Source organism: Trachypithecus francoisi, unplaced genomic scaffold, assembly GCF_009764315.1.
Source record: "Trachypithecus francoisi isolate TF-2019V2 unplaced genomic scaffold, Tfra_2.0 Lachesis_group3, whole genome shotgun sequence".
Classification (NCBI taxonomy): domain Eukaryota; kingdom Metazoa; phylum Chordata; class Mammalia; order Primates; family Cercopithecidae; genus Trachypithecus; species Trachypithecus francoisi.
The window spans coordinates 154,962,771-154,990,279 of record NW_022681468.1 but is presented as its reverse complement, the minus strand read 5'-3'; the positions used below and the strand labels follow the sequence as shown (position 1 = coordinate 154,990,279).

Genomic DNA, 27,509 nt, shown 5'->3' with positions numbered 1-27,509 from the left:
AAAAATTAAGTATAGTTATGCAGTTAATGATAATCAATAACTGCTGGTGATAGCTCAAATATCCCTTTTTGTACATTAAAAATGACTATAAAGCGTTTGGGGTGTACAGAACAAATAATAAGTGAAAGATGTGTGGAACACAGAGAATTTTTTTTTAAAGAAAGGATTTGAAATATTTATTCTTGAAACATTTTCCTAATCTTTCTTATCAGTTTTCAAGATGATGAGTACTGGAAACTGAAAGAAGCTTGAATAGAGAAGTGTCTGAAGGTGGAAGAGTTGAAGCTAAAAATGTAGACAAAAGCCAGGTCCTATATGACCTTCTGTTTCATTTTAAGGAGTTTATGCTTGAAAGTAAGGTCATAATGAATACTGAGAAATTCAAACAAAACAATGATACGATCCAATTTGACTTTTGAAAGATCATTCCAGCTTCAGTCAAGTTCCCTGGTAGAAAATAAGACTGGAGGTAAGAAGGCAAATAAACAAGGTGCTGCAACAGACCAGATGAGAGAGGATGTAATAGACAAAGCATTAGTATAGAGGAGAACAGAATTGAGAGCAGCATATGGTAGGTAAGATATATAATACCAGTGAATTGGATGTGGGGAATACAGGAGACAGAAAAGGGAAGAATGAGTCTCAGGTTTTTGACTTTAAGCAAATTAAAAGATGGTGGCATCAGGTGTTATTCCTTCAAATATATATATAAATCAAACAGATGAAGGTTTGGGAAGGACAATAAAGGGTGAATTCAATATTAATTGTGTTAAAATTGACATGTATTTAAGTTTCCCACGAATCATCAGAGAAGAGTTACCTAACTAGATTTTGGTCTATAGAAACACAAGCCATGAAGTGAAATCTCAAGGAGAATATATTGAGTGAGAAGAGAAGATACAGAAAAAAGCCTTGAGGAATACCAAATTCTAATGAACTTACAGTAATAATGAAATGTTCAAAATGCAAATCTGGTCTAGTCATTTTCTTTCCCCTATCAGCTGTATTGAGATATAGTTGACAATTTAAAATTATATATATTTAAGTTGTACAACTTGATGACTTTATATATGTAAACATTGTAAAATATTCACCACAATCAAGTGAATTAACATACCCATCTCCTCACACAGTTATCATCTGTGTGTGTTTTGAGAACACTTAACACTTATATCCTCTTTGCAAATTTCAAGTATGCAACACAATATTGTTAACTATAGACACACTGCTGTACATCAGATCTTCAGAACTTCTTTATCTTGCATTACTAACTCTGTACCCTTTAATCAACATCTTCCCAAATCCTTCTCCTCGCCATCCTCTGGTAACTACCATTCTATTCTTTATTTCTTTAAGTTTGACATTTTTAGATCACACATATAAGTAATACGATGCAGTATTTGTCTTTTTGTATCTGGCTTATTTTACATAGTATAAGGTCCTCCAGGTTCATCCATGTTGTTGTAAATGGTTAGATTTCCTTTTTAAAGGTTGAATAGTACTCCATTGTATAAATATACCACATTTTCTTTAGCCATTCATCTACTGACATATATTTAGGCTGTTTTTGCATCTTAGTAATTGTGAATAATGCTAAAATAAACACAGGAGTGCAGATATCTCTTGGAGATATTTTTTTTTTTTTTTTTTTTTTTGACTGTCCTAAATTGTTTATTAGGTATGAATTTTACAAACTTTACTTATATTAGCGGTAACGGTGGAGCTGGAGAGTATTGCGCCTTCTCCAAGCTGCCCGGCGAGAACCACCAATAGTATGGTGGAACTTATGGCCCTTTCCAAGGCCACGGCTCTTTCGGCCTGCAGATGTCAGCCCACGCATCTCCCTGTGCTTGTGGACTGGTTTGGTGATCCACTGGGTGTCAGGATTTCTTCTGATAGCTTTATGGAATGGATCAATGAGGATAACCTCAAAAAATTTGTATGTGGAATCTTCTCCAACCCAGTAAGAATTCAGGACTCTCAGAGCCCCACAGTGGCGTCCAGCTCGCTCCTCTGCAACGGACTGAAGGCTTCGAGCAAACTTTAGCTGGTTAACACCATGATGGACAGGCTTGCCGTAAGTTGCACCCTTAGGAACTGGGCGTTTTCGGCCACCACGGCGAACACGAATCCTATATATAACGTAACCTTGCTTGGCTTGTAGCCCAGTCGGCGCGCTTTATCAGGCCGGGTGGGGCGGGGAGCCTGTGGAGAGCAGAGAGCTGGCGGTACTGCCAGCAGCGGACCCTCAGAAGAAAGCGCATGACATCAGACTGCTTCTTTCTCCATAGCTCCTGGATGTACTTGTATGCACCATCTTGGCTTACCTGATGGCTGCCGCCAGACGGAAAGGAAAGAGCTGTACTCCTCTCTCTTGGAGATATTGATTTAATTTCCTTTGGATATATACTCAGAAGTGTGATTGCCGGATCATACAGTAGTCACATTTTTAAAATTTTGAGGAATCTCCATACTGTTTTCCATAACGGCTGGACCAATTTACATTCGCACCAACAGTATACAAGGGTTCCCTTTTCTCCAACACTTATCTTTCACTTTTCTGATACTCATTCTAACAGGTGTGACGTGATACCTCATTGTGGTTTTGATTGGCATTTCCATGATGATTAGAGAAATTTAGTGCTTTTTCTTATATCCGTTTGTCATTTGTATGTCTCATTTGGAGAAATGTCCATTGAAATCCTTTGCCCTTTTTTAAACAAAATTATTTGTCTTTTTGCTATGAAGTTGCACGAGTTCCTTATATATTTTAAATGTTAACTCCTTAACAGATACAGGATTTGCAAATATTGTGTTGCACTCTCCAGGTTGCCTTTTCACTCTGCTCTTTCCTTTGCTGTGCAGAAGCTTTTTAAAGTTTTTTGCTTTTCTTGCCTGTGTTTTTGGTGTCACATAAAAAAAAAATCATTGTCCAGTAAAATGACAAGATTTTTTTCCTCTGTTTTCTTCAAGTAGTTTTACATTTTTGGGTCTTGCATTGAAGTTTTAAATCCATTTTGAGTTGATTATGGTGTGAGATAAGGGTTTTAAATCTATTTTGAGTTGTATATGGTGTGAGATAAGGGTCCACTTCTTTCACATGTAGATGTGGATCGTTTTCCTGGAACCATTTATTGAAAAGACTATCCATTTGTATGTTTTGGCACCCCTGTGGAAGATCAGTTAACCATAGATGTGTAAATTTCTTTCTAGGCTCTCTGTTCTATTCCATTGGTCTCTATACTTGTTTTTATGCCAGTACCATTCTGTTTTCATTACTGTAGCTTTACAATATGTTTAGAAATCAGAAACTGTGATTCTTTTGTTCTTCTTCCTGAAGATTAATTTGGCTATTTGTGGTTCCATATGAATTTTGGAATTTTTTTTCTATTTCTATAAAGAATGCCATTGAGAATTTGATAAGGATTATGTTGAATCTGTAGATCACTTGGGGTAATATGAACTTAATTCTTTCAATTCAAGAACATGGCTGTATTTCCATTAATCTTTGACTTTTAAAATTTCCTTCAGCAATATTTACAATTTTCAGTGTACAAGACTTTCACTTCTTGGTTAAGATTATTCCTAATTATTTTATTCTTCTTGTTGCTATTGTGAATGTGATTGTTTTCTTGACTTCCTTTTCAGATAGTTTGTTATTTACATATAGAGATGCTACTGATTTTTGTATGCTGATTTTATATCCTGCAACTTTACTGAATTTATGTATTAGTTCTAACAGGATTTTTTTTTTTTTTTTTTTTTGCCAAGTCTTTAGGATTTTTAATATGTATGATATTATCTGTAAGTAGAAATAATTATGCTTTCTTCTTTCTAATTTGAATGTCTTATTTCTTTTTCTTGCTTAATTTCTCTAGTTAGGATTTCTAGTACAATGTGTAATATAAGTGGCAAGAGTTGGCATCCTTGCGTTGTACTGTAATTTGATAACTTTATATTTCAAAATCCTTCAATAATACTTCTGGGCAAGACGGTCATATAAGCACTGGCATCTAATTCTTTCCTTTTCTTCTCTTCCCCATTGAAAACACCACTGAAAAGATGACTGAAAAAAGGAGAATATATCAGGACTGAAAAACTGGGAAAGAATACTATTCATATATCTAGGACTTGAACTTAATTCTGCTTGAGTGAAGATGGAATCAAATTAATAGAAAAAGTTGTCCTATAACTTCTCCAGTATAAGGATAACTTGCTAGAAAAGAAAGTACAGGAAACTTTGGAGAACACCGATTACAACCTCCTTCAGGCCTTGTGTTGGTGAGATAGAATTCCTTAACTGGTTCTCATGTAAGATTAAACTGAATGTGACCTATGTACATTTCTGCAAATTTACTCACATGCAGTTGAGACAGCAACCAATACAAGTAGTACTTTCTATAAGAAAATTCAATGGAGGACAAGCCCTGCAAATGTTATAACATATCCTTGCTCCAAGAAATTTTGGGTTACTGAGTTCTACTTCTACACATATTCACCTGTGGTAATTACTGTGTGTTACATTAATAATTGTGTTGGGCTCTCAGCTAAGATAGTATGTCTCACTTTCCAATTATGCCAAATAAGAAATAGTATTTGTATTAAGGCACAAATATCCTCCTGAACAGTATAGTCATTAAATAATCTGACTACTACACAGAGAAACAGAAAAACACTTGCTGGCTTACCTTTTCAGAAGGAGTTTTTAATTAATTGTTACATAGTATCATGAAAGCTATTATAGTGTAAGCTGCCTGACAGAGCCATATGTAGAGAGTTAACTTTCATACTAGCATTCATTAAAATAGAATCCTCTCCTATTTATTTGTAAATATTACAATTAACATCTTTTTTTATTTTTAAAGATTAGAAGAAATTGAGGCATTGGTTGAGATATAGGTGGAAAGACAAGTTTTAGAACTACAATATAGCACATATTTCTTGGCAGGCAATATACATGCATAAAACATACCTATATACATATGTAATGTGTATATATATCCATATATAGGATATATATGGAAGAGTGTGTGTATATGTGTGTGTGTGTTCATGGGTGTATATATGTGTGTGTACAAAGTAGCTTTGGGATGGAAAGACTCAATCTATTCCAAAATTCAAGAAACATATCCAAACCAGCACCAAAAAGTTATATGCCTAAGTTATTTTTAGAACAGCCTGCCTTACCTAGTGAAGAAAATGATATGCTAGCAATAAAATAAGCAAAATCAGCATTTCCTTCCTCTGCTGTTATAATCTGTTACTCCCCTTTATAAGCTGAGCAAATGGAGACTCTCTTCAGGTGGCTGTGTGACTGGTGGTATTTGTATTTGAAACTTAAGAAAAGACTGTATCCCATATACAGTACTCGAAATTGGATATTTAACTTTTTTTCTTAAATTGAAAATGGTAGATAATTTACAACACATTTTGGAAGTTTTGAAAGTTTCCACTTTTGATGTTTTAATACTTCAGTTATACAATTAAAACACTCTGTGCTAAAGTACTTTGCATAAAGGTAGAAATATATTTAAATCACAATTAACTCTACTTGAAAGCACACTGAGTAACCTTTTTTAAACAAAATAATTATTTGAACAAAGTTCAGGTGTAAAAATGTAATGTTAACTATAGAATATAAAAGAATAATACAAATTGCTTTTAACCTTTACTGCTCAGCATTCTTTTCTAAGAAGGTTATTGCAATGAATGATTTTAATTATGTCCATTATTAGCCAAATAAATGACAGAAGAACACGATGTGTAGAAGCATTAATTAACATACCTTATCTTGGCTATTTGGGCAGGTATGAAAGAGGAATAAGATTAATGTAACATATAGAAATGACCACAGGTGAGTATGTGTAGGAGTAGAACTCAGAAATTGGGAAGACTGCACAATTAAAGCTCATGTTCTAATTAGTATGGGCATCTCTTAATGTTAACCCAAAAGGTGAGACTTCAAAAAGTATACGTTAAAAATCTGAAGAGAAAATCTGGTTAGCAGCTCTCTGAGAGGTTTTAAAAAGTTAAAAACCATCCAGGTTTCTAGGAAGACATATAAGGACACTGGCCATGAGAGATATATGTACTGTGACATTATCGGAAAGGTCAAAAGATAAATTTGTGGATAGTTTAAAAAAACAAACAAACCTGGAAACAATCCCATAGAGACATTTATGAACACATTGAAAATATCTAAAACATCTTATGACATTTTTTCCCCCTGAATTAAATACCAAAAATGTACCGTCAGGGGAAGAAAGAATCTAAAAAGACAGACGGTAACACAAGGACTAAATAGCCACCGTGAGTGGTAGGACTAACGGTTGAGTTTCTCTCTGGTAATGAGGACAGCAAGTAAAGAGGATGTGAAGTCTAGAGGATGTAAGATGCAGAGAAGTTCAGTTTAGTTTTATTTTGCATTGACCTCTGCTGTACAGGAGAGTGAGGAAACGACTATTCCAAGGGCACTTTCTCAGAAAAACAGTGGGTAGTAGTAGAGAGCAATCTCCCAGGAGGAAATAATAGAGCAACTTGAGAAATTCCACAGCAATAAATCACCATGGCCAGATGGTATTCAACTGAGAGTTTCTGAAGGAAATAAAGTGTGAAATGGCTGAGCTACAGATGAGGATATGCAATATATTTGGAAAACAAGCAACTATTTCCAAATATTGCGATTTTGCTAATATGAAGCTTTTCTTTCAGAAAGAAAAATAATCAAATTAAGATTTATGGAATTACAGAATAGAGGCTTTCTTGGTGATAATGGAGAAACTGATAGAGTCTAATTAAGAATAGCTTTCTTCAACATCAGGATAAGGTTAACCTGCTAAGGTCAAATCGCCCACTGAGTCTATAAAGAGAACACTGTTTCTCTCCATCCTATTAAACTTATCTGGAAATGTCAATAAAATACTAGATAGAAGTAAACCAGTAAATGTAATTTATTTGGGAATTACATGAAGCTTTTAACAAGGTCACATGAGGCTACTGGGGAAAATAAATAAGCACAGCCTTTGGAAGGAAAGGCCACAAGAGAAACTTCTGTCATTAATTGTAAAACTTGCTAAGTAATGAAAACAAAGTTTCAGGGACAATTTCTCTTTCTTTTCTTCCCTAAAATGGGGTTATCTCTTCCAGAAGTATAGATCACCTTCAAATTACAAAAAAGAAGAAACACACAAAAAAGGAATTTCATTACAGACAACAGGCAGCCTAAGAATATGGAAGGGAAGATGCGCTCCCAAACCAAGAAGGAAAACAGACCAGAAAGCAATGGCAAAATAAGCATGCAGCAAGATTTTTATGTATCAAATAGAATCTCAAAGCCACACATGAGTTTAAGTTTCTCATCACTGTGTCTGTATAAGCATCAAATTTTAATGAAAACTAACAAGTGACAAAGTAGTAAGACAGATTTTTTAATGTATTCAAATGAGGGCTGTCTCCTTTGAAGTTGTTACCTTTGAATACTATACGCTTATCCAATAGGATATAGCTTATCCAATAGTTTGATGCCCTGGATCAAACTACTTCTAAAAATTTTTCTATAAAACTGTCTTCAGAGCCAGTTGCATACTGTTCTGAAATGATCTAATGGAGGCAAATCTTCATCCTTTAAGGGTGGAGCCAGAAGCCATCAAGGAAGAATGGAATTTCTCTCCAAAAAGCAAACTTAGTCTGCAGCTAAAACAGTTCTACACACTCCAATGATCTCTTCTGACAAAGAAGCAGTATTAAACAGGAAGAAGCAAGGGACATGAAGTAGAATCTTGAAGAAATCTACCCATGGTCCTGGAGCAATATCCTGGGCCACTATTTGGGAACTCCAAATGTTAGAAAGTTCCTATGCCACACACACTAAGGCCTGTTTCATTGCATAACTTCCACTTGCTCTGTGAATTGTCCTCTGAAGCCAAAGAAAGTACCAGTGGACTTTCAAACACTGCGAATTGCTATAAAAATCCTCACTCTCCTTGGCCCAGTAACCTGCTGCCTTTACTTCAGGCTAAATATATAGCTCCTTTAAATAGTCCTCATATGCCACCACTGTTTGTCCTTTCATAGTTCTGGTCACTCTATTCATTGAATTACATTTGTTTCTGTGTCCCACTTTTATGCAATCTTTCCCTTTTACAAAAAGCAGTTTCTGTTTATTGTATGAAATATAGAAAAACATAAACAAGAAAATTTCAGTTTTTCATATTAAAAAGTTTCTGAAGATATGTTGCTAATACATTGTGATTTTAGTTGTCAGGGTTTTTTCTATGAATGCCTTTTGCACAGAATTGAGATCCAATTGTTTATAGAATACTGCCTTTTCCTTAAATTACTACAGCCACAACCTTCTTAAATGAAGGTGCCTATAACAAAACACAATGTTCCACATTAACTCTCTTAATAGGACCCCTTAAATCTCCTTAGTTGCTTTGGCAGCCACAATGTACCACTGACACATACTAAGCACACCGTCATAAAACCTAAGACTTTTCTCTTCAGTGCTATTGTTTAGTAATATCTCTCCCATCTGATTTTACCATGTTGGTTTTAGGGAATGAAATTCAGAACTGTTTATATTTACCCCTATTTTGTTTTACCTGGTCATTTTTAGTCCCTAATTCCAATCATTTAATATGAATCTGAATTCTGATTCTATTATTCAAAGTATTAGCTATTTCAATAACAACGGTGTCACCTGCAAATTTCATCAGCATGCCCTTCAAGTGCTCATTCAAACAGCTGTTTAAAAGAGTGAAAAATGTTGAAAAAAGAAAGAATGATATCATACGTCAATAGGGTCCTTTTTCCATGTTGATACTGACCTATTACCAACTTCATATTAGGTCCATTTGTTTAAGTAATTATGGGTTAATCATTAAGTCATTTGTTTTATCTTACCGCCCTTACACACACATTTTTATAGATACACAGAATATGGTGTCTTTCCTCAAGAGATGTGTCTCTGAAAAACTATATAAGTGAATCAAATTACATTTTAAATATCAAACAGAATTCAATAGTGAAAGGATATCTGTAATGAAAAAAATCTGTTCCTAATATGAATAATATTTTGTTAACGCGGTTTAACGTCACTGTTACTTTGGTGTGTAATATTTATGAGTTAGAGTTGCAAAATCAAAACGTTGATTGAACAGAAGCTGGATCCTAGGAGATTGTGGCTACAAGACCAAAATCCAGTCTGTGGGGGGATAAAAAACAATAAAAAAATTCATTTGTTAAGGTGGATCTGGATCTTGGAGTAAGTTAACCTTGCTAATTTATTTGTAAAGGCTGAATTTAAAAAGAAATCATCAAAAATGATATTGACCTGTTCAAATATATGTTAAGTGAACCTTAAAGTTTTCCAGTGAAAGCAAATGGAATGAAGGGGAAAAAGGACAGAAGCAGTTTGAAGTCATGTGAATGCTAATGAAGGAGGGACACAGAAATAATAACTGCACACCATCAGCAGCATTTTCCTCTCCTGCCTGGAGTTTATTATTTGTTAATACATTCACTGCTACTCGGTTTATAAAGCACCTATGGTTATTTACCTAAAAGATAAATAGGCAACTTGTACTTTAATTTTTTTTTTTGCCACTTGATATGTTAAACAACCTTCATACTGAAAAAAAAAAAAAAAAATGCAATTATTGAAGCACAGCTGAATGGCCCCAGAGCACACAGGCTCCATTAAATTTGCTTACATCTAATGACTCCTGCCCAAGGCAGGTGAGAAATTTATTCTGATAAGATCTTTTCTTTATCCTGTAGCCAAAAAAATAAAATGAAATAAAATCAGTGATTTTCAATCTAATCACTATCTAAAACTATTTGTGGTATTTGTACTTTAAGACCCTATAAAGCTGGGCTTTGTGCAATAACCATTATAATTATGTTTTCAACTGCTTAATACAAACATTTCCTTCCAGAAAAATTAGTGTAAGTCATCATCAATGTCAACTGTAAATGCATTTCCTGTAACTTTCAAATTAAATGTTTTAAGGTCAGTTAAAAAAATTATTATTTAGAAATTGTGATACTGCTCTAGTTTCCTAAAACCCACAGCTATATCTGATCTGAAATATCTTTAACAAAGCAAATAAAAATGTGAGATTATAAGTACAGTATAGGAAGCCAAAAGCCCCAAGACTTACCCAGCTTAGACAGTGACTTTTATGAGCCTGTGAAAAAACAAAAACAAAAACAAAAACAACCTCCTAGTTCCAGTTCCATTGAAAACCATAGACTTTACTTTTCTTGCCTATATTCCATTTGCTGTGTGAAAAACTCTCAATAATTTTTAAAGGTGGAGAAACAAAAGAGAGGTAAATGAATTTATATGGCAGCACAGTTATATAACACCCAAGATTCTTCTTTGCCAAACAGAAAAACAAAGCAGCAAATGAAGCATATGAAAAAAGCTTAACCAATGAGTTCACTTGTTCACATGTGTCAAAAGTCACTCATAATTACCCCATACCTATCTAGCAGTAATAATGTGTGTAATATGTTAAACTGTTCAAGAAACTTTTGTACATATGGCCCCATTTTAGTAGTAAATGTTTAGGATAAGTGGTAAAACAATTGTTTTACTGATAAAAGGGAGGTTATGAAAATGGAGGCTCTGGGATGAAGTGAATTATCCGCTGGTAAAGTTTGAAAGCCAAAATACTGGTCACTTGGGATGGTTAAAGTTGGATAATAAGGGATTTAAATGGATTTCATAAAAAGAGCTGAGCTAAATTATAAAAGGATACCCAAGTTATAGGTATATTTAAAGGCATTTATATTTTTCTCTTCTTGTATCTTGTGTTTCTGGAAAAAGTTTTTTTCTCAGTTGACTGAATTCTTTTTCTCCATTTTGTCTTGCCACTCTTAATGCACACATCAGAGGCCCTAAGACAATTTCTTTTTTTTTTTTTTTTTTTTTTGAGACAGAGTCTCTCTCTTTCGTCCAGGCTGGAGTGCAGTGGTGCGATCTTGGCTTACTGCAACCTCCGCATCCTGGGTTCAAGCGATGGCCTGTGATTCCTTGGGAAAAACAGAAAAGGTCATTGGATTCCATTTTGGGAGGAGCCTCTGTTTTCCTCATGGAGCCCCAGGAATTAGAGGCGGATGGATCTTTCTCAAAATTTGTTTTTGTCTTCCAGCTATACCTGTTTATTAGGCCCTAGAAACTGCATGCTTTCCTAGCCCTACACTTAAAGGGCCTCATTCAGAGGTCAATAGCCTAATTAGGAGATTGGCAAACAGAAAATCCTATAACTACTGGATCTGCTTCTATTTGTCTTTGTGGTTATATACGTGTTGTGTGTGGTATCTACAAAAAAGAGAGCTCTTATTAATTGACCTAAAGGAAAATAAGCATCTAGATTAAGTATCTTTTAAAGGGAAGATAAAAGCTGTGGTACCTTTTGGTTCATGTGACTTCAGTCTTTGAGAAATGGAAACAGCCTTGGAGATTACTGGTAAAATGCAAATGCCATCAAAATGTAATTTTTTACCTAGGTTTATAGGATTATTTTAAATTAGGTAAGATAAAGCCAAAGGTTTAAACAAGTTGTGGAAGGTTTCTAAAAATTAATCTTGCAAAAGAAATTCTGTGTGTGAACACTGACTAGATTCAAAAGGGTATTACATGGTTTTTCTGTAAATTGAGCATTGAAATAAAAGCAAAACAAGGTTTTCCTAAGGCACTAATCTGCTTTTTAGCAAAATTTATAAAGAGTTATAAAAAGCTCATAACGATCTCACCTCATGGTCAAACTGGTTAAGATTGGATAGAATTGTCTATAAGATTTCATTAGAAACTTGGGGTTGATATTAATAGCTGAAATGTTGATGAATATCAAACAGAACAGGAGTTAAATGAATGGACTGAACTAATGAAAAACTGAGTAAGCTTTTTAAACTTTTGTTTAAAACATTGCTGATACTTATTTTTTCAGAGTCAAGGAAACTTATTTGGAGCTATTTATGGCCTTTACCAGAGTGAGGCATACTCCTGTGAACAAAATTTGGAGCATATTTGTTTCTCTCTGCCTGGCTTCTCCAGTATTGGGAAACTGTCAGCATTCTTAGCTTATGACAATACGGTTATTCGCATCAGTGCAATAAGAATCCATTTTCTCTTGCAACAGGATGTAATCGGAGAAACTGGTTGTTTTATCAAGGCTTTGACTGGAAGGGTATGCTTCCTTTTAAGGAATCAAGCTCAACGTGCAGATCCAATAAAAACCCCTTGGGAAAACTGTCTATAGTAGATACCTTGTTTACATAGTCCCTGTACAAAGTTTCTAACCTGTGGTGAGTAAAGAATGTCACTTTCTTGGCCGCGCGCGGTGGCTCAAGCCTGTAATCCCAGCACTTTGGGAGGCCGAGACAGGCGGATCACGAGGTCAGGAGATCGAGACCATCCTGGCTAACACGGTGAAACCCCATCTCTACTAAAAAATACAAAAAAATTAGCCAGGCGAGGTGGCGGGCGCCTGTAGTCCCAGCTACTGGGGAGGCTGAGGCAGGAGAATGGCGGGAACCCGGGAGGCGGAGCTTGCAGTGAGCTGAGATCCGGCCACAGCACTCCAGCCTGGGTGGCAGAGCAAGACTCCGTCTCCAAAAAAAAGAATGTCACTTTCTAACAGGTCCAGGAGCCCCATGTTCTTGGGACCTCAAGAAGAGAGGAGTTCACTCAACTCACAGTCATTAGAGTGTACAAGCCCATGGCAGAGCTTGGCTTTAAAAAAGGAAAATAAAAGTCCTATCTGAGATTCTGTGTGGAATAGAATTCCATCAAATCCAATTTAAAAAGCCCATGTAGAAATAATTATTCTTGCTCCATCTTACGCAAATAATCGGGCCAGGGATGAGACTAAAGTTATTTTGCAAACAATTCAGTCCTGTTATGCTTCGTTTTTAATAAAAATGAGGAATGGAGAGAAATTATGTTTCAAAACTTACACATTTGTCATTAAATTCCAGACCTGTTAGTTGTTTTTTAAGTTCTTGCCTACATTTTAGCTTACACTGCTTATTCCTGTGAGCCAACCAGCAATCTCTGGCTGCAGCTCAGAAGGAACAAAAGGGATGGGTAATGTAAAAATCTGGTTCAATATTTTAATTCTGAGCCATTATCCCGAAAGTCCTCCCAGGTGATGGGAGTAAATAGGGGCCTATAACCTGAAGGTTTCCTTTTTGGGAAAATAGGACAAAGAGGGCTAACCAAAGCCAAGCCCCACGCACCCAAATCTTAGCAACTCTAACGACAGCTACCAGTTCTCCAGGCATGTCAACAGCCTTGGGATTTAAAAACTGTCCTTACCCACCCCTTTTTGTTTCATTTTGACACGTTTTCTAATAACCAGGTCTGTCTCCTCTCACCTTCAGGTCATCCAACTCCAAACATTCATGCAACTGGAACCTCAAACAATGGCCCCCTTTAACCGCAGAACCTTAGATAGGCCTCTGAGGGAGATCTGACTCCGTCTTCCCAAAACAGTGCCTCCTGTCAGCAGTATGAAGTGATCAGTCTTTATCCTTATCCCTATCCTTATCCTAATGGCAGCTATATGTCCTTCTTTAAGAAGGGAATGATAGAGGCAGGAGGCAGATAAGGGAACCCGCACAGGGTCCTGCCTGGGCATGCCTGCATGCGCACTGGGAGAATGGGGAGGAGCCACCAGGAATATGTGCCTTATGCACCAAAAGCTATGGCAACAAAAGACAACATTGACAAGTGGGATCTAATTAAACTAAAGAGCTCTCTGCATAGCAAAAGAAACTATCATCAGAGTGAACAGGCAACCTATAGAATGGGAGAAAATTTTTGCAATCTATCCATCTGACAAAGGGCAAATATCCAGAATCTACAAGGAACTTAAACAAATTTACAAGAAAAAAACAAAACAACCCAATCAAAAAGTGGATGAAGGATATGAACAGACGCTTCTCAAAAGAAGACATTTATGCGGCCCACAAACGTATGAAAAAAAGTTCATCATCACTGGTCATTAGAGAAATGCAAATCAAAACCACAGTGAGATACCATCTCATGCCAGTTAGAATGGCGATCATTAAAAAGTCAGGAATCAACAGATGCTGGAGAGGATGTGGAGAAATAGGAACGCTTTTACACCGTTGGTGGGAATGTAAATTAGTTCAACCATTGTGGAAGACAATGTGGCAATTCCTCAAGGATCTAGAACCAGAAATACCATTTGACCCAGCAATCCCATTACTGGGTATATACCCAAAGGATTATAAATCATTCTACTATAAAGACACATGCAGATGTATGTTTATTACAGCACTATTCATGATAACAAAGACTTGGAACCAACCCAAATGCCCATCAATGATAGACTGGATAAAGAAAATGTGGCATATATACAGCATGGAGTACTATGCAGCCATAAAAAAGGATGGGTTCATGGCCTTTGCAGGGACATGGATGAAGCTGGAAGCCATAATTCTCAGCAAACTAACACAGGAACAGAAAACCATACACTGCATGTTCTCACTCATAAGTGGGAGTTGAACAATGAGAACACTTGGATACAGGGAGGGGAACATCACACAGCAGGCCCTGTTGTGGGGGGTGGAGGGCTAGGGGAGGGATAGCATTAGGAGAAATATCTAATGTAGATGACGGGTTGATGGGTGCAGCAAATCACCATGGCACATGTATACCTATTTAACAAACCTGCATGTTCTGCATGTGAATCCCAGAACTTAAAAGTATAATAATAATTTTAAAAAAATGAACTCATACATACATACACACATACATATATACAGTGGGAGAAGGACAGAACCAGGAAATCACATACCTAATGTAAGAGCTAAAAGTATAAAACTCTTAGAAGAAAACACAGGAGTAAATCTCATGACATCAAGTTAGGTAAGGATTTCTTAGACGTAACATCAAAAGAACATGTAATCAAAACAAAAAATGATAAATTGGACTACGTCAAAACTAAAAATGTTTATGCTTCAAAGGACACCACCTGGAATAAAGAGAAAACCCACAAAATGGGAGAAAATATTTAAAATCACACATTTGATAAGAGACTTATACTCAGAATATATATTAAAGAAAACCTACAACTCACTAAAGACAAATAACTCAATTAAAATATAGGGAAAGGATTTTAACTGGCATTTCTCTAAAGAAGATAGACAAATGGCCAATAAATACATAAGAAGATGGTCAACATCATTAGCCATTAGAGAAATGCAAAATAAAACCACAATGAGATACAACTTTATACTCACCAGGATAGCTATAAGACAGACAGAAAATAATTAAGTGTTGGCTAGGATGTGAAAAACTGGAACCCTTATTCATTGCTAGTGGGAATCTAAAGTGGTACAGCCACTTTAGAAATCAGTTTGGTGGTTGCTCAAAATGTTAAACATAGAATCATCATATGACACAGAAATTCCACTCCTAGGTATATACCCAAGAGAAATGAATACATATGTCCAAAGAAAAACTTGTACACAAATGTTCATAGAAGCATTATTCATAATAAACAAAAAATAGAAATGACTCAAATGTCCATGGACTGATGAATGGCTAAATAAAATGCGGTATATCTTTGTAACAGAATATTACATGGCAATAAAAAGAACTCAATTGTATATGCTATAATTTGGATGTTTCTTGAAAACACTATTCTAAGTGAAAGAAGCCAGTCACAGAGACCACATATGTAGGATTCCATTTATATGAAATATCCACAATAGGCAAATCTATAAAGATATGAAGATACAAAGTCCTCATGGTGCTTAAAACTGGGAGCAGGGGAGCAGGGGTTGGGGGTAACTTGAGAATGATTACTAATCAGCATGGGATTCCTTTTTGGGGAACACAAATTCTAAAACTAGACTATGGTAATGATTGCACAACCTGTGAATACACTAAAAAAATTGAATTGTACATTTTAAATGGGTGATGTGCATAGTGTGTTAATTATATTTCCATAAAATTTAAAAAAATGTATAATCATAGTAGCTATATGCTCAGACAATACAAATAAAAAGATGTCTTAAAAATGAGAGGGGAAATTCATAAAAGCACATACAAAAAAATCTTTTTAACTGTTCTCTGAAATTACATAATCAGTAGTGGCATTAGCATTGTTATTCTGAAATTGTCTCATACACTGTTAACATTTTAATGTAATATCTATATCTACTGGTATGCTGAGTCCCAACAAGAGTTCCCTGCAGAACTCTTGCTGGAGCAGAACACATTATTTTTATTACTTACAAAGAGTAAGTAAATAATACTCTTCTGACTTTTCTCTGCCCCAGCTCTTACTCCAGGAGCAAGGTGATGAGAAAGAGATATAATCTTGCAAGTAATTCCATCTACCACAGGTAAGGGGTCTGGAAAAACAAATCCGAGTATTGATTTAGGAAAAAAGAGGCAGCTGTTCCCCCTTCCCTTCTGAGAGAGTTTCCTTGGAAAAGTCAAGAGAAGGATATGTGCTTTCACACTTTGGAATGTAAGTAAATCTTCCTGGTGGGAAAAACTAGTGTGTCTCCAGCTTCACAATCCAACAGATGTCTCCAAGGTCCTGGTCTCAACCCTTCCTTTGAAATGTAAACAGATACCTCAAGAAAGGTAAGTCTCTCTGGAGTTTTCACTATCTGTTCAGCCATAAATTAATTACTAAAAGTTGTCTTTTAGCCTAGGTCTCAAGTTTCTGTAAAATGTGCTCAGAAAGTCCTAACTGTGCAGAAACATAAGAATATGTTCTCTACAGTCCCACATACAATGTGATATTTATTTTATAGTGTAATACAAAATAAGTACGAAATTGAGTTAAACCAAAATATTAGCTTGTTAAATCAGACTCAAACAAACTGGACACCTTACCCAGTTTCAACCTTTTCTGATAATTTCAAGAAGAGAAGTAATCAGGCAGCCTAACAAGGTAGAGTTCCAAGACCATCAGAACAGCTCTCCAGGTCCTTCACTGCTATACGCTGGCCCACATTAGCACGTGAGGTCAATTAGAATTACAGTACCATTCTCTGTCTCTTCCCAACAAAAACAACTTTTCTCATGCACGTTCATAGTCACAGTGACCAGGTTAGTGACTAGAGATTACTGTTCAATAAATTCGGGATTCCATTTGGCTTGAGGATATAATTACATATAGCACAGTATAGGTTTTAAAAGTCATTGGCTTCCAGATAACATTACGCAACAAGTTCCCTTCAGGAATAATGTCGTTCCTTTATCCTTCCAATTCTAATCAGTGTAGCATGAGAAAGACAAATTCCCTTTTTATCTGTGATACTTGGGCCATTGAAGAACAAATACAAAGGTCACGCTATTCAGCAATGTCCCATAATTTAGGCTAATCATAGCGTTCCCGTAAGTGGGCATCCTTAGCTTGGCTACTAAAACTGCTGGCCACAGATCTTTAAAAACAACAACTTCCATAGCAATTGGAATATTCAAGAGTCTTTCCTGCTAAGAGTAGAAGCCCTCTTCTTGCACTGCTGACCAATATGATGTTCCATTAAATACTCTATTAGTCCAGTCATTTAAAGCTTTCTTGTCCCTCTAGGGCCATTTCCAGATGCAGCCAGTCTCCTGGAAGAGAGCTCCCTCTAGTGTCTCTATTGGGACTAGCAACTCCTTTTCATCACGAGCTTTCAGGAACATGATTTTGGTCTGATTTGGTCTGATATTAGTAATGGTCCTCACGACCACTACTAAAAATGCCTTCAGAACATCAAGACAGCAGAGACAATATTTATCAAGCAACAACATGGGTTATTACCATGGTACATTAGTAAACTTTGTACAATTTAGAAAAATAGTTTGCACACACACAAAAAAGTCCCATGAGATTCTCATTTGGTATATTATGTACTAAATACAGCTCTCTCTGGGTGTGTCATAGGCTTTTCACAAACATACTCTGCATAATTCCAGATAGGAGTTGTTAGTAATATTTATTCATTACATTACATCCAAATCCATCTCCCTCAAGGTGGTCTTCCAATTCTCTCAAATGAACTCCATTCGCATTCACATATTCTATATTAGAAGGAAATCAAGCTATAACAGGCAGTAGAAATCCGCTCTCCATTATACCTAGGTAGATGTCTTAGCAGCATATTGTCTTGATTTATGTCCACAAGGAATGCAAAAGCCCTACTGTTTCAAATCCTCTGTCTACGTACTTTAATTAGTAATGGTGAAATCATCAAAAAACAAAGCAAAACAAAACAAAAGAGATCTGAATGGTAAATATAGTTGACCCTTGAACATCACGGATATGAACTGCCTGGATTCACATATATGTGGAATTTTTTCAATGAGTATATTTGGAGAGATTTGTGACAATTTGAAGAAAACTCAACATATGAACCATGTAGCCTAGAAATACTGAAAAAATTAAGAGAAAGATATGTCATGAATGCATGAAATACATGTAGATGTTCATGTATTTTATCATTTACTACCACAAAATATATAGAAATCTATTATAAAAGGTTAAAATTTACCAAAACACACACATATTCACAGGTGAGAGAAAGGTAAACAAACATAAAGATGCAGCATTAAATCATAACTGCATAAAATTAACTATTATTATCTATTGTTACTACTGTATTAATTTTGTAGCCATCTCCTGTTGCCACTGCGGTGAGCTCAAGTGTTGCTAGTGTCTGCTTAAAATACTATGTGATGCTAATCATCTCTGCATGAGCAGAGCATTTTCTGTCTCCAGTAAATTGTGTATTACAGTAAAAAGTGATCTCTTGTGGTGCCTGCATATATTTCATTGGGTTTAGTGTAAATACTGTAAACCTCGAGTAACACCATGGGACCCATACGAACTGCCACTAGTGATGCTGGACGTGTTCCCAAGACCCAGAGAAAAGTCATGACATTGTAAGAAAAAGTTGACGTTCTGTAGATTGAGATCTGCAGCTGTGGTTGCCTGCAATTTTGGACAGATGATTCATTTTGTAAACAGATAACATAAATTTGCAGTATTGATAAATACAGGACAGTACTATAAGTGCATTTTCTCTTCCTTACTTTTTTTTTTTCTTTTTTTCTTTTTTTTTGAGACAGGGTCTTGCTCTTCACCCAGGTTGGAGTGCAAAGGTGCAAAGACAGCTCACGGAGGCCCTGACTTCCCAGGCTGAAGCGATTTTCCCGCCTCAGCCTCCTGAGTTGCAGGGATTACAGGCACACACCACCATGCCCAGCTAATTTTTAAACTTTTTATAGGGATAGGTCTCCTTATGTTGCCCAGGCTGGTCTCGCACTCCTGACTCAAGCGATCCTTTCATCTTGGGCTCCCAAAGTCCTGGGAATATAAGCATGAGCCACTTTGGCCTCTCTTCCTTATAATTGTCTTAGTAAAATTTTCTTTTCTCCAGCTTATTTTATTGTAAGAGTGTGTAATACATACAACATGCAAAATGTGTTACTTGACTGTTATGTTTTTGGTAAAGCTTCTGGTCAACAGCAGTAGTTAAGTTTTTTGGGGTGTCAAAAGTTGTAAGTGGCTTTTCAACTGTGCAGGGGGTTAGTGCTCCTAACCACCTTGTTGTCCAAGGGACAACTGGATAGCCTACAAACCAAGACACGAGTGGGAACTGTAGTGAACTGCTCCTACATTGAGTAATCAAGGGGCACTCTGCCACTCTATTCCTCTAGATTACATAGGTGGAATCTTTCTTTTCTTTTTTGAAACAGAGTCTTGCTCTGCCGCCCAGGCTGGAGTGCAGTGGTGCGATCTTGGCTCACTGCAAGCTCCGCCTCCCGGGTTCATGCCATTCTCCTGCCTCAGCCTCCTGAGTAGCTGGGACTACAGGCGATGGACACCACGCCTGGCTAATTTTTTTGTATTTTTAGTAGAGATGGCGTTTCACTGTGTTAGCCAGGATGGTCTCGATCTCCTGACCTTCATGATATGCCTGCCTCGGCCTCCCAAACTGCTAGGGTTACAGGCCATAGGTGGAATCTTTAAGTAGAGCTGTACATCACCAATTTCCCTTCTCTCTAGAAAACACATCCAAAGTGTTCTCTCAACATCAGTTAGGTTAGCATCAAATTTGAGAGAGATATCCAAGACAACAACTCAACTTTAGCAAGAATAGAGTAGCTTGGCATTTACCAAAGAGAGATACCAAATACCTTATTATTTTCTAGCTCTGAGGCTCTGCCATGTTAGGTCACATGGTTATATCTCTCCACAGAATTTGAATTCACTTATAAGTGCCTTTCTATCTCTTACACATCCTCCCATTTCCATCTATTACCTGTTTTGACCCATACCCTTTTCCCCACGATTGGGCTAACTGGCTCAACGGTTGTATTATAAACCCACAGGGACAGTAAAACAGCAGTCTTGTTAGCACTTCTCCTTGGCAGATATTACAGGATTTGACACATAAGAATCACAAGACACTTGGCTTGTGTTTATGGATAGGCCTTAATTTGCCTACACAGAGTGAAGTTATTCACACCCCTAAAGGCCTTTAAGAATACGCACTGTCAAAGGTAATGGTATTGATATTGTGTTTTGTGCACTGATAACACTTTCCTTTGGTATGTGCAACTCTAAACTCGGGCCTAGGACCATTAGATCAGGGAAAACTAATAAAAAAATCTATGAAATGGGAAAGATATATAGTTGTGAACTTGCATCCTCCCTCATCACCTCATTCCTATCTCCCAATCCTAGAAACCTTATAAGTAGAGTCCTAGCATTATTCCCTTTCACAGTCAATGTTACTACACCATTATTTAACTGAATAACCCTTAAACCTGTACAGTTTTTTCTAGTGATCAATTTAGTTACTTTGGAAACAAATATATCTTTCAAGAAACAGGAGGTTTTTCAGTGTTAGGTAAAAGTGGTTTCATGTTTTCCCTTTATCATTTATCTCTTTTTTAGCAACTAGATAACATCCTGCTAAAAGCAGTCCAAAGATACTCTTCCCTTTGGTAAATAATCTTAGTGATTTTTTTGTTTCTTTGTATGTTTTTTTGCCATGAGGTCTGTAATTATATTTACAGGAAGATTATAGAAGTTCTTCCTTCTTTCTTTCCAGGAAGCCTATCCCAGTTACTGGAAAGAATGGATAATAGATCTGCTATTTGGTCTTTTTGTTCCCCCAAATTATGGGATTTTCTAATAAATAATATCTCTTGTGATCTTGATAATCAAGATTTACTGTGGAAGAAAGAAGGCAGAGATAGAATACAGAATTATTATAATCCTTATGTTGTCTTGAATTTGATTTTGAAATATCATGAACTCATGAGTCATTAGATATATACATACAGACATACATTATTTCACGTTCAAAGAAATCAGGGCTTCCTGAAAAAAAAGATGTTCTAGCTCTGGGACAGAAAATGTGTAAGATGACCACTTCGTGGCAGCATTGTTTATCACAGTGCCAAACTGGATACCACAGTGCCAAACTGGATATGCCATCAATAATAGAATGGACAATTAAATTGCGGTGTGATAAGTTAATTAAATTAGAGTCTCCCACAAGGGAACACTATACTACAATATAAATGAACACACTATTGCTTCATTCAATAATATGGATGAGTCCCTTAAAACATTATAATGAAACAAAGAAGCCAGAAATTTTATGAGTTCATTGATGCCTATAAGACATAAAGGTTATGTAACATAATTATAAAAAATATATTTGCATGCATTCGTGTAGAACTGACCCTTTTCTATTATAAGACCATTTCATAGAAAAATGGTCCACAAAATCTTACTGATCCCTCTTCCCCATAGAAAGGTCTTATTGTCCCTTTTTTTTGGCTTAAATCTTGTTCTGACCATTTTAAATGGGAGGAAAAAGGCTTAGCAACCTATATTGCATCATTTATATGCTTCTATGAAGAGAAGTACTGTCTTTCTTAATATTATTCTAAAGAATAACTTTCATCTTTGCATATCTATAGGCAGTCAGTAGAAACCATGTGCTGTAAATGTTGAAATCAGATCTATATTTTCATTACTGAGATGCCAAAGACAAATCTGCTCGGTTTTTACATTTTACCCAAAGGCTTGATAAAGCTAATTCCCCATCTCTAATCCCTACAGAGAGGCACACATAGAAATGAAAGAACACACAATATCGGTCATATACTATTAAAAGATGGCAATAAGGTCAAATTCTTTGACTACCTTTTCAATAAGGGAGGTCTCTCTGGGTCCTAATCCAGTCTTTTATCTATCTGGCAGTAAAAGGAATAGTATGTGTACCTTTCAGTGAGATGTCACGTGAACTTCATTACAGAACTATGTAATCTTAGAAAATTCAAAGAGAGAGCGAGAAACAAAGAAAAAGCAAGAGGGAATACCCTGTACAGAATCACCCAGAAATTCATATGACAAATATATTTATAATGAGATCGTTCATCATGAGAGCTGCTCGGCAACCTTTTCTCAGAAATAATAATATAATACCACTCAATCTTTCTCGTTTTAACAGCTAAGGAGATCAACTACAGATTCACTAAGTAAAGCTTTCAACTGAAGACAACACCTCAACTTCAGCAAGAATAGAGCAGCTTGGTATTTACCATGGAGAACCATTATGGGGTCTGTACTCTTTCTCTTAATTTTATTTAAAAAGTGAATGTATCTGTAAAATCTTCTACAGCTCGAGACCTCACTATTTCAGAGATCAGCAAGGTAAACACTCTCAAATGAGGTACATGATTTAGGCTTTGGGAACTCTCAGGCTTCAGGGCATTTTCTGTAACAGGTTCACGAAATGAACGGACTGGGCTCAAACCCTATGGTTTCTCAAAAATGAATATAATTATAGCAATTCCAAATAAATTAAATGTGTTCATATGTAATGTCCATACTTGAATCAGATTACCACCTGCCTGCTGTGTCTATGCTAACTAATCAGATAACATTTTCTCAAACATGATTTTCTCACCACCTCCAATAAAAACCAGTACCCTATCTATTTTTTACAACAAAAACAAAACCATCATTCTATTTTAGCATTATTCAAAATATGTTAAAAAATACAAGGAATATATCATGTTTTGTGTCAAATACATATTGTAAGAAGCTTCCAAAAAACTCCAAAACAAAACAAAAATAACCCTTGTATCTCCTGTCTCCAATAAGCCTAAATTCCAAACTCTAAAAAAAAAAAAACAACTTAAATTGAAGGACTATAATACAATATCAGTTTTAGAACCAGTTATATATTAAAAAAAAAAAAAAAAAAGCCTTACTAGTAATCACTTTGGCAAATGGTCAAAAGCCCATTTTAAAACTTCCCTTTCTTCATGCAAGGAAGGTGCTTACTCAATTTCTTCAGCTGTGACTCCACATTTTTATATTCTAAATCAGTTTTCTCTGTTCATTGTAACTACTTATTAGTGAATTGAGATTATCTATGTGGCAACAAACAGCTCCCTTGATAGTTTGGCTGCATACCCAAAGCTGCTACTTTGATGATCATTGCTTGAATGTTAGATGATATCATCTCTCTGAGCAAATCTTCCTGGTTTCTCTGCCAAAGGTAAGCTAAAGGCTGGAGATTAAGCCTTTTACACCTACAAAAGAAAAAGAAAAAGAAAGTCAGATGATATCTTAATATTTTATACTTGGATCCACAGCAATTACTTTGATTGGAAACATAATGCTTCGTTCAAGGATTTTAGCATTGAAAGTGCTTTTAAAAACATATTTTGCATAATGAAGTTTATATATACAACATAAACATTTAATTTCCATGGGCTATGCATAAACTGATAAAAATGAAATTTCTAGTCCTACTAGAAATATTAATTTTAGTAAGACTTTTAGTTTAGTAATCTATGTAAAAGAGTTTACAAATGCCAGTATTCTCTCAGTTTTAAAACTTCCATGGGTATCAAAATTTTGAAGCATATGTAAAGTGGGCAAATAATTTACCCTAATAAAACAGCCGCATATTGATTAAATTAACAATAACTGCAGTTATGTGAATTATTCTAAACTACTAACTTTGATTTTTGTTTTAAGAATTTGACTGTGAATAAAAAGAAAATACTAAGAGCAAAAAGTACAATGCTGCAGGCACTGTACAAGATATTTTCCATTATTGGTAAAGTAGAAAAAATATAGATTTTGGAGTGAAGACACATCTGAATTTAAAACCTCATTTTGTACTCTAGCTGCACGGCTTTTGAAGTCAAGTAAAATCTAAGTCCTTGCGCTTAGTTTCCTAGTTCATAAATGGGGCAAAAATAGTTCCTTTCAAAGTTCTTAAGAGGATTAAAAAATGTGAAATGAAATCATCCTTCCCTTTCCTTCACATTCCACAGCCAATCTACCACAACGCAGAAGGTGATTACTCCTCACCAATACCACTGCTAACAACTTGGTTTGAGCTACCATTCTCTCTCATGTCAACATCCTAATTTCCTTCCCTGCTCCACCCTCAACCTTCTAAAATCCATACAGCAGCCAATGTGATCCTTTTAAGACATTAAATAGATCATAGTATTCCTCTGCTCAAAACCCTCCAGTGGCTCCCCATCACTCCATGGATCTTGCCCTGTTTAGTTCATGCGCTTTATTTCCTACTACTTACTCTCTCCTCACTCCATCCTACCACTGCTACCTGCTCACTCTTGCCTATTACACTAGTTGTGTTCTCACTTGCTTCGTGCCTTTGCTTAAATGTCACTTTCTCAGAAAGGACTATAATTGTTTAATCAATTAAAGGTAATATAGATAATGTAGTACAATGCCTAGATAAAATAGGTATTCAATAAATGATAATCAAAGCCAAGTGACTTGCCCGAGTCATACACTAACTGGCTGAGATCAGATTCCAAACCAAGAATATAGCTCTAAAACCCAGTGTCTATAAGGTTTATAAGTAAAATCCACTGTCCCTAGCATCTGTAAGGTTACTTGGCTGACTACTCTGGCCTATAGTGATCTCTCTCTCTCTCTCCCCTCTCAGAGATCCCAATACTTATTAAATGTACCATGTTTGGTCATTTACTCATACATGGCCTTAAAAATATCACTATTGTTTTTCATTTACGTATACCCTGACTTTCAAAAAGCCAAAACCTTCCTCATTGCAGAGATTGTTGCATGTAATTTTCCCTTTTAAAATGTCTCAGAGCATTTAAGCAATGCTGAAGCAGTTAATAAATACAAAAATAATAAAATGGGAACTACTCATGTAATACAAACACTAGTTCTTGCTGTCCTCTCACTCAATGTTTAAGGCCAACTAATCAAAACAGCCTCTCTACCTTTTTAAACTAAGACTTACTTTTTTATTTAAAAAAAATGTTTTTTTCCTGTCCTTATTGTAAAATTTGTGGTTGTTGCTTTGAAATTCCTCAAAACCTCTTGACTATAGACTTAAGTAAAATCTTTTTCCCATTTAAGTTCTTTAACAGTTCAAAATATCATGGCTCAAATAAAAGTACTCTGTAAATCACTGCTGAATTTGAACTTGTGACATCTATTAAATGCTTTACATTCTGAAATTATGATAACACAACACAAACTAAAATTTGGTCATAGGCTAATTCAAAATTGAGTTTGTGGACCAATAGACTGCCAGTAACATTACTTTTGAAATTTCAAGGATAAAATAATTGCAGATATGCTTTATAACATAAAGTCTATTCATCTGTTCAACCATGTGTTGAAGTGTACCAGAGACTGTGCTTTGAGAAAGTCTCTACCCGTGGGCATGACATGTGCTTCTTCCATATATATACATATAGGTAACGGGCAGCCTCCTAATGAGGAGCACATTTTTATTTGGCTTTTTAACTTTCATAAATAGATGTCATCCCTATCTCCAGTTTGGCTACCCATTAAAGCATGTGGGTTTGAACTTATTAAAAAACAGTAATTTTTAAACAATTCTCAGAGAACATGATCTAAAACTTGATGACAATACTATTATTTCTAAAGTATGGCTTAAGGGATATGCAATTCATCTCCATCTGTAGATCGGTTGTTCTCAACGGTAGATCTACATCTAGGTAGAATGCAAGGAAAACTTTCTCAAAATACACATGACCTTCTTCCCCACTCCACCATCATCATCCATCGTCCAGAGACTCTGATTCACCTCTAAAATGTAAGATCATATTTCTCTTCACTTAACTATGCTTTACCCTGTTTTCCCTTCATTCACTCTTAAAATTCTGTATTTTTTTAAACTTCCCTAAATCCACCATGGAATTAGAGAGAAAATAAATAAAATAAAAATGAAACTTAAATTTTCAAATCTATTAATATGTAGGTTTTAAATGAGATAGTAAATAGGAATGTTTCTTTATCAAGAATATAAAAATATTATATAAATACAGCCATTATCTTATTCTATTTATCCTTTTGACTAGCAAAATCACTTATTTGTAGGTCAAATTGTGCTTAAGAAAAATAATGGAGTCCAATTTTTTTTTGTTAATATAATTATGCCCAGAATCTCTATACAATATTATATTTATCTAGATAAATTAAAAATGAAAAGTAAATTCATTCAGGTCATGTCTTGCCAGGCCAACATTAAATAACCAATATTATCATTTTACCTCATGATTTTTGAATAGATCAATAGAAGTGGCCCGTTTTGGTATGTGCAGCTACAGACTAAATGCTTCACTAGTGCTCCCTCCCTTAGGGGAGCAGAGACGGGCTAGGAGGAGGGGAGGAACATCCTAAAAATTCCTTGAAGGTTGAATGGCTTTATATGTAAGTACTTCAATCATATAAATATTTTTGGACAAGAACTGAATTATATGAACCAAAGAGATGACGCCTTAGTAAGCACTTTTTTTCTTTAAAATATTACTGTATTGATTTTATTATCTCTTGATTTTTATTACAAATGACGAGTTAAAAGAGAGTAACAGGATATACTAAATCAAATAAGAAAAAAATGAAGATAATACTTCTCACTAAAAAATCTGTCTCAATTCTATGATAGATTATTTTTCCTTACACTAAATAAGTTAAATTTTCTCATGTGTGATATAAGGATAGAAAAACGTAAAAGCATGACTTTTGTTACTGAGGTAAATACATACATTTAGTTCCATGGAGCACACAGACTTCCATACCTATTTATAATTTGAATACAATTATTGATTTTTCACTTATTCACATTCTTAAAACACATACACTTTTAAAATTAACAAATTAATGTTTTCTTACACATTTTCCACTCGAATACGCTGATAGTCAGAAAGTATAGCACCTACTGATATCCCCTCTACTTCTTCTTTTTCCTGAAAATAAAGGAAAAAACCATAACTTTAAAAATAAAGTAACAAATGGCTCCACATCATGCTCTGAAAATTATAAATGAACTGCGTCTCATCTAGAAAACTACCTCAAAGCAGAGTAATTTACTGAAAATATAATCGACATTCAGAAAAAATTTACATATATTTAAATCCTTCTCTCAGCTGTGAGAAAAATAATTATGGT

At 35.5% G+C, this 27,509-nt stretch overlaps 1 protein-coding gene and 1 pseudogene across 2 annotated transcripts in view; both read right to left on the bottom strand.

Annotated features, from left to right (window-relative positions):
* DPH6 (diphthamine biosynthesis 6) overlaps positions 1-27,509 on the bottom strand; it is a 176,802-nt gene that overhangs the window by 54,619 nt on the left and 94,674 nt on the right. Inside the window, exons 4-5 of the mRNA XM_033190651.1 lie at positions 27,234-27,307; positions 23,490-23,608 (exon numbers count right to left, since the gene is read on the bottom strand). Of these exons, the coding sequence (XP_033046542.1) occupies positions 23,490-23,608; positions 27,234-27,307 (193 nt within the window). The remainder of the gene's footprint in view (positions 1-23,489; positions 23,609-27,233; positions 27,308-27,509) is intronic.
* LOC117069563 lies at positions 1,633-10,557 on the bottom strand (annotated as a pseudogene). Its single transcript, XR_004431588.1, has 2 exons — positions 10,490-10,557; positions 1,633-2,373 (listed from the first exon to the last, which is right to left on the bottom strand). The product of XR_004431588.1 is annotated as a 60S ribosomal protein L15-like (transcript).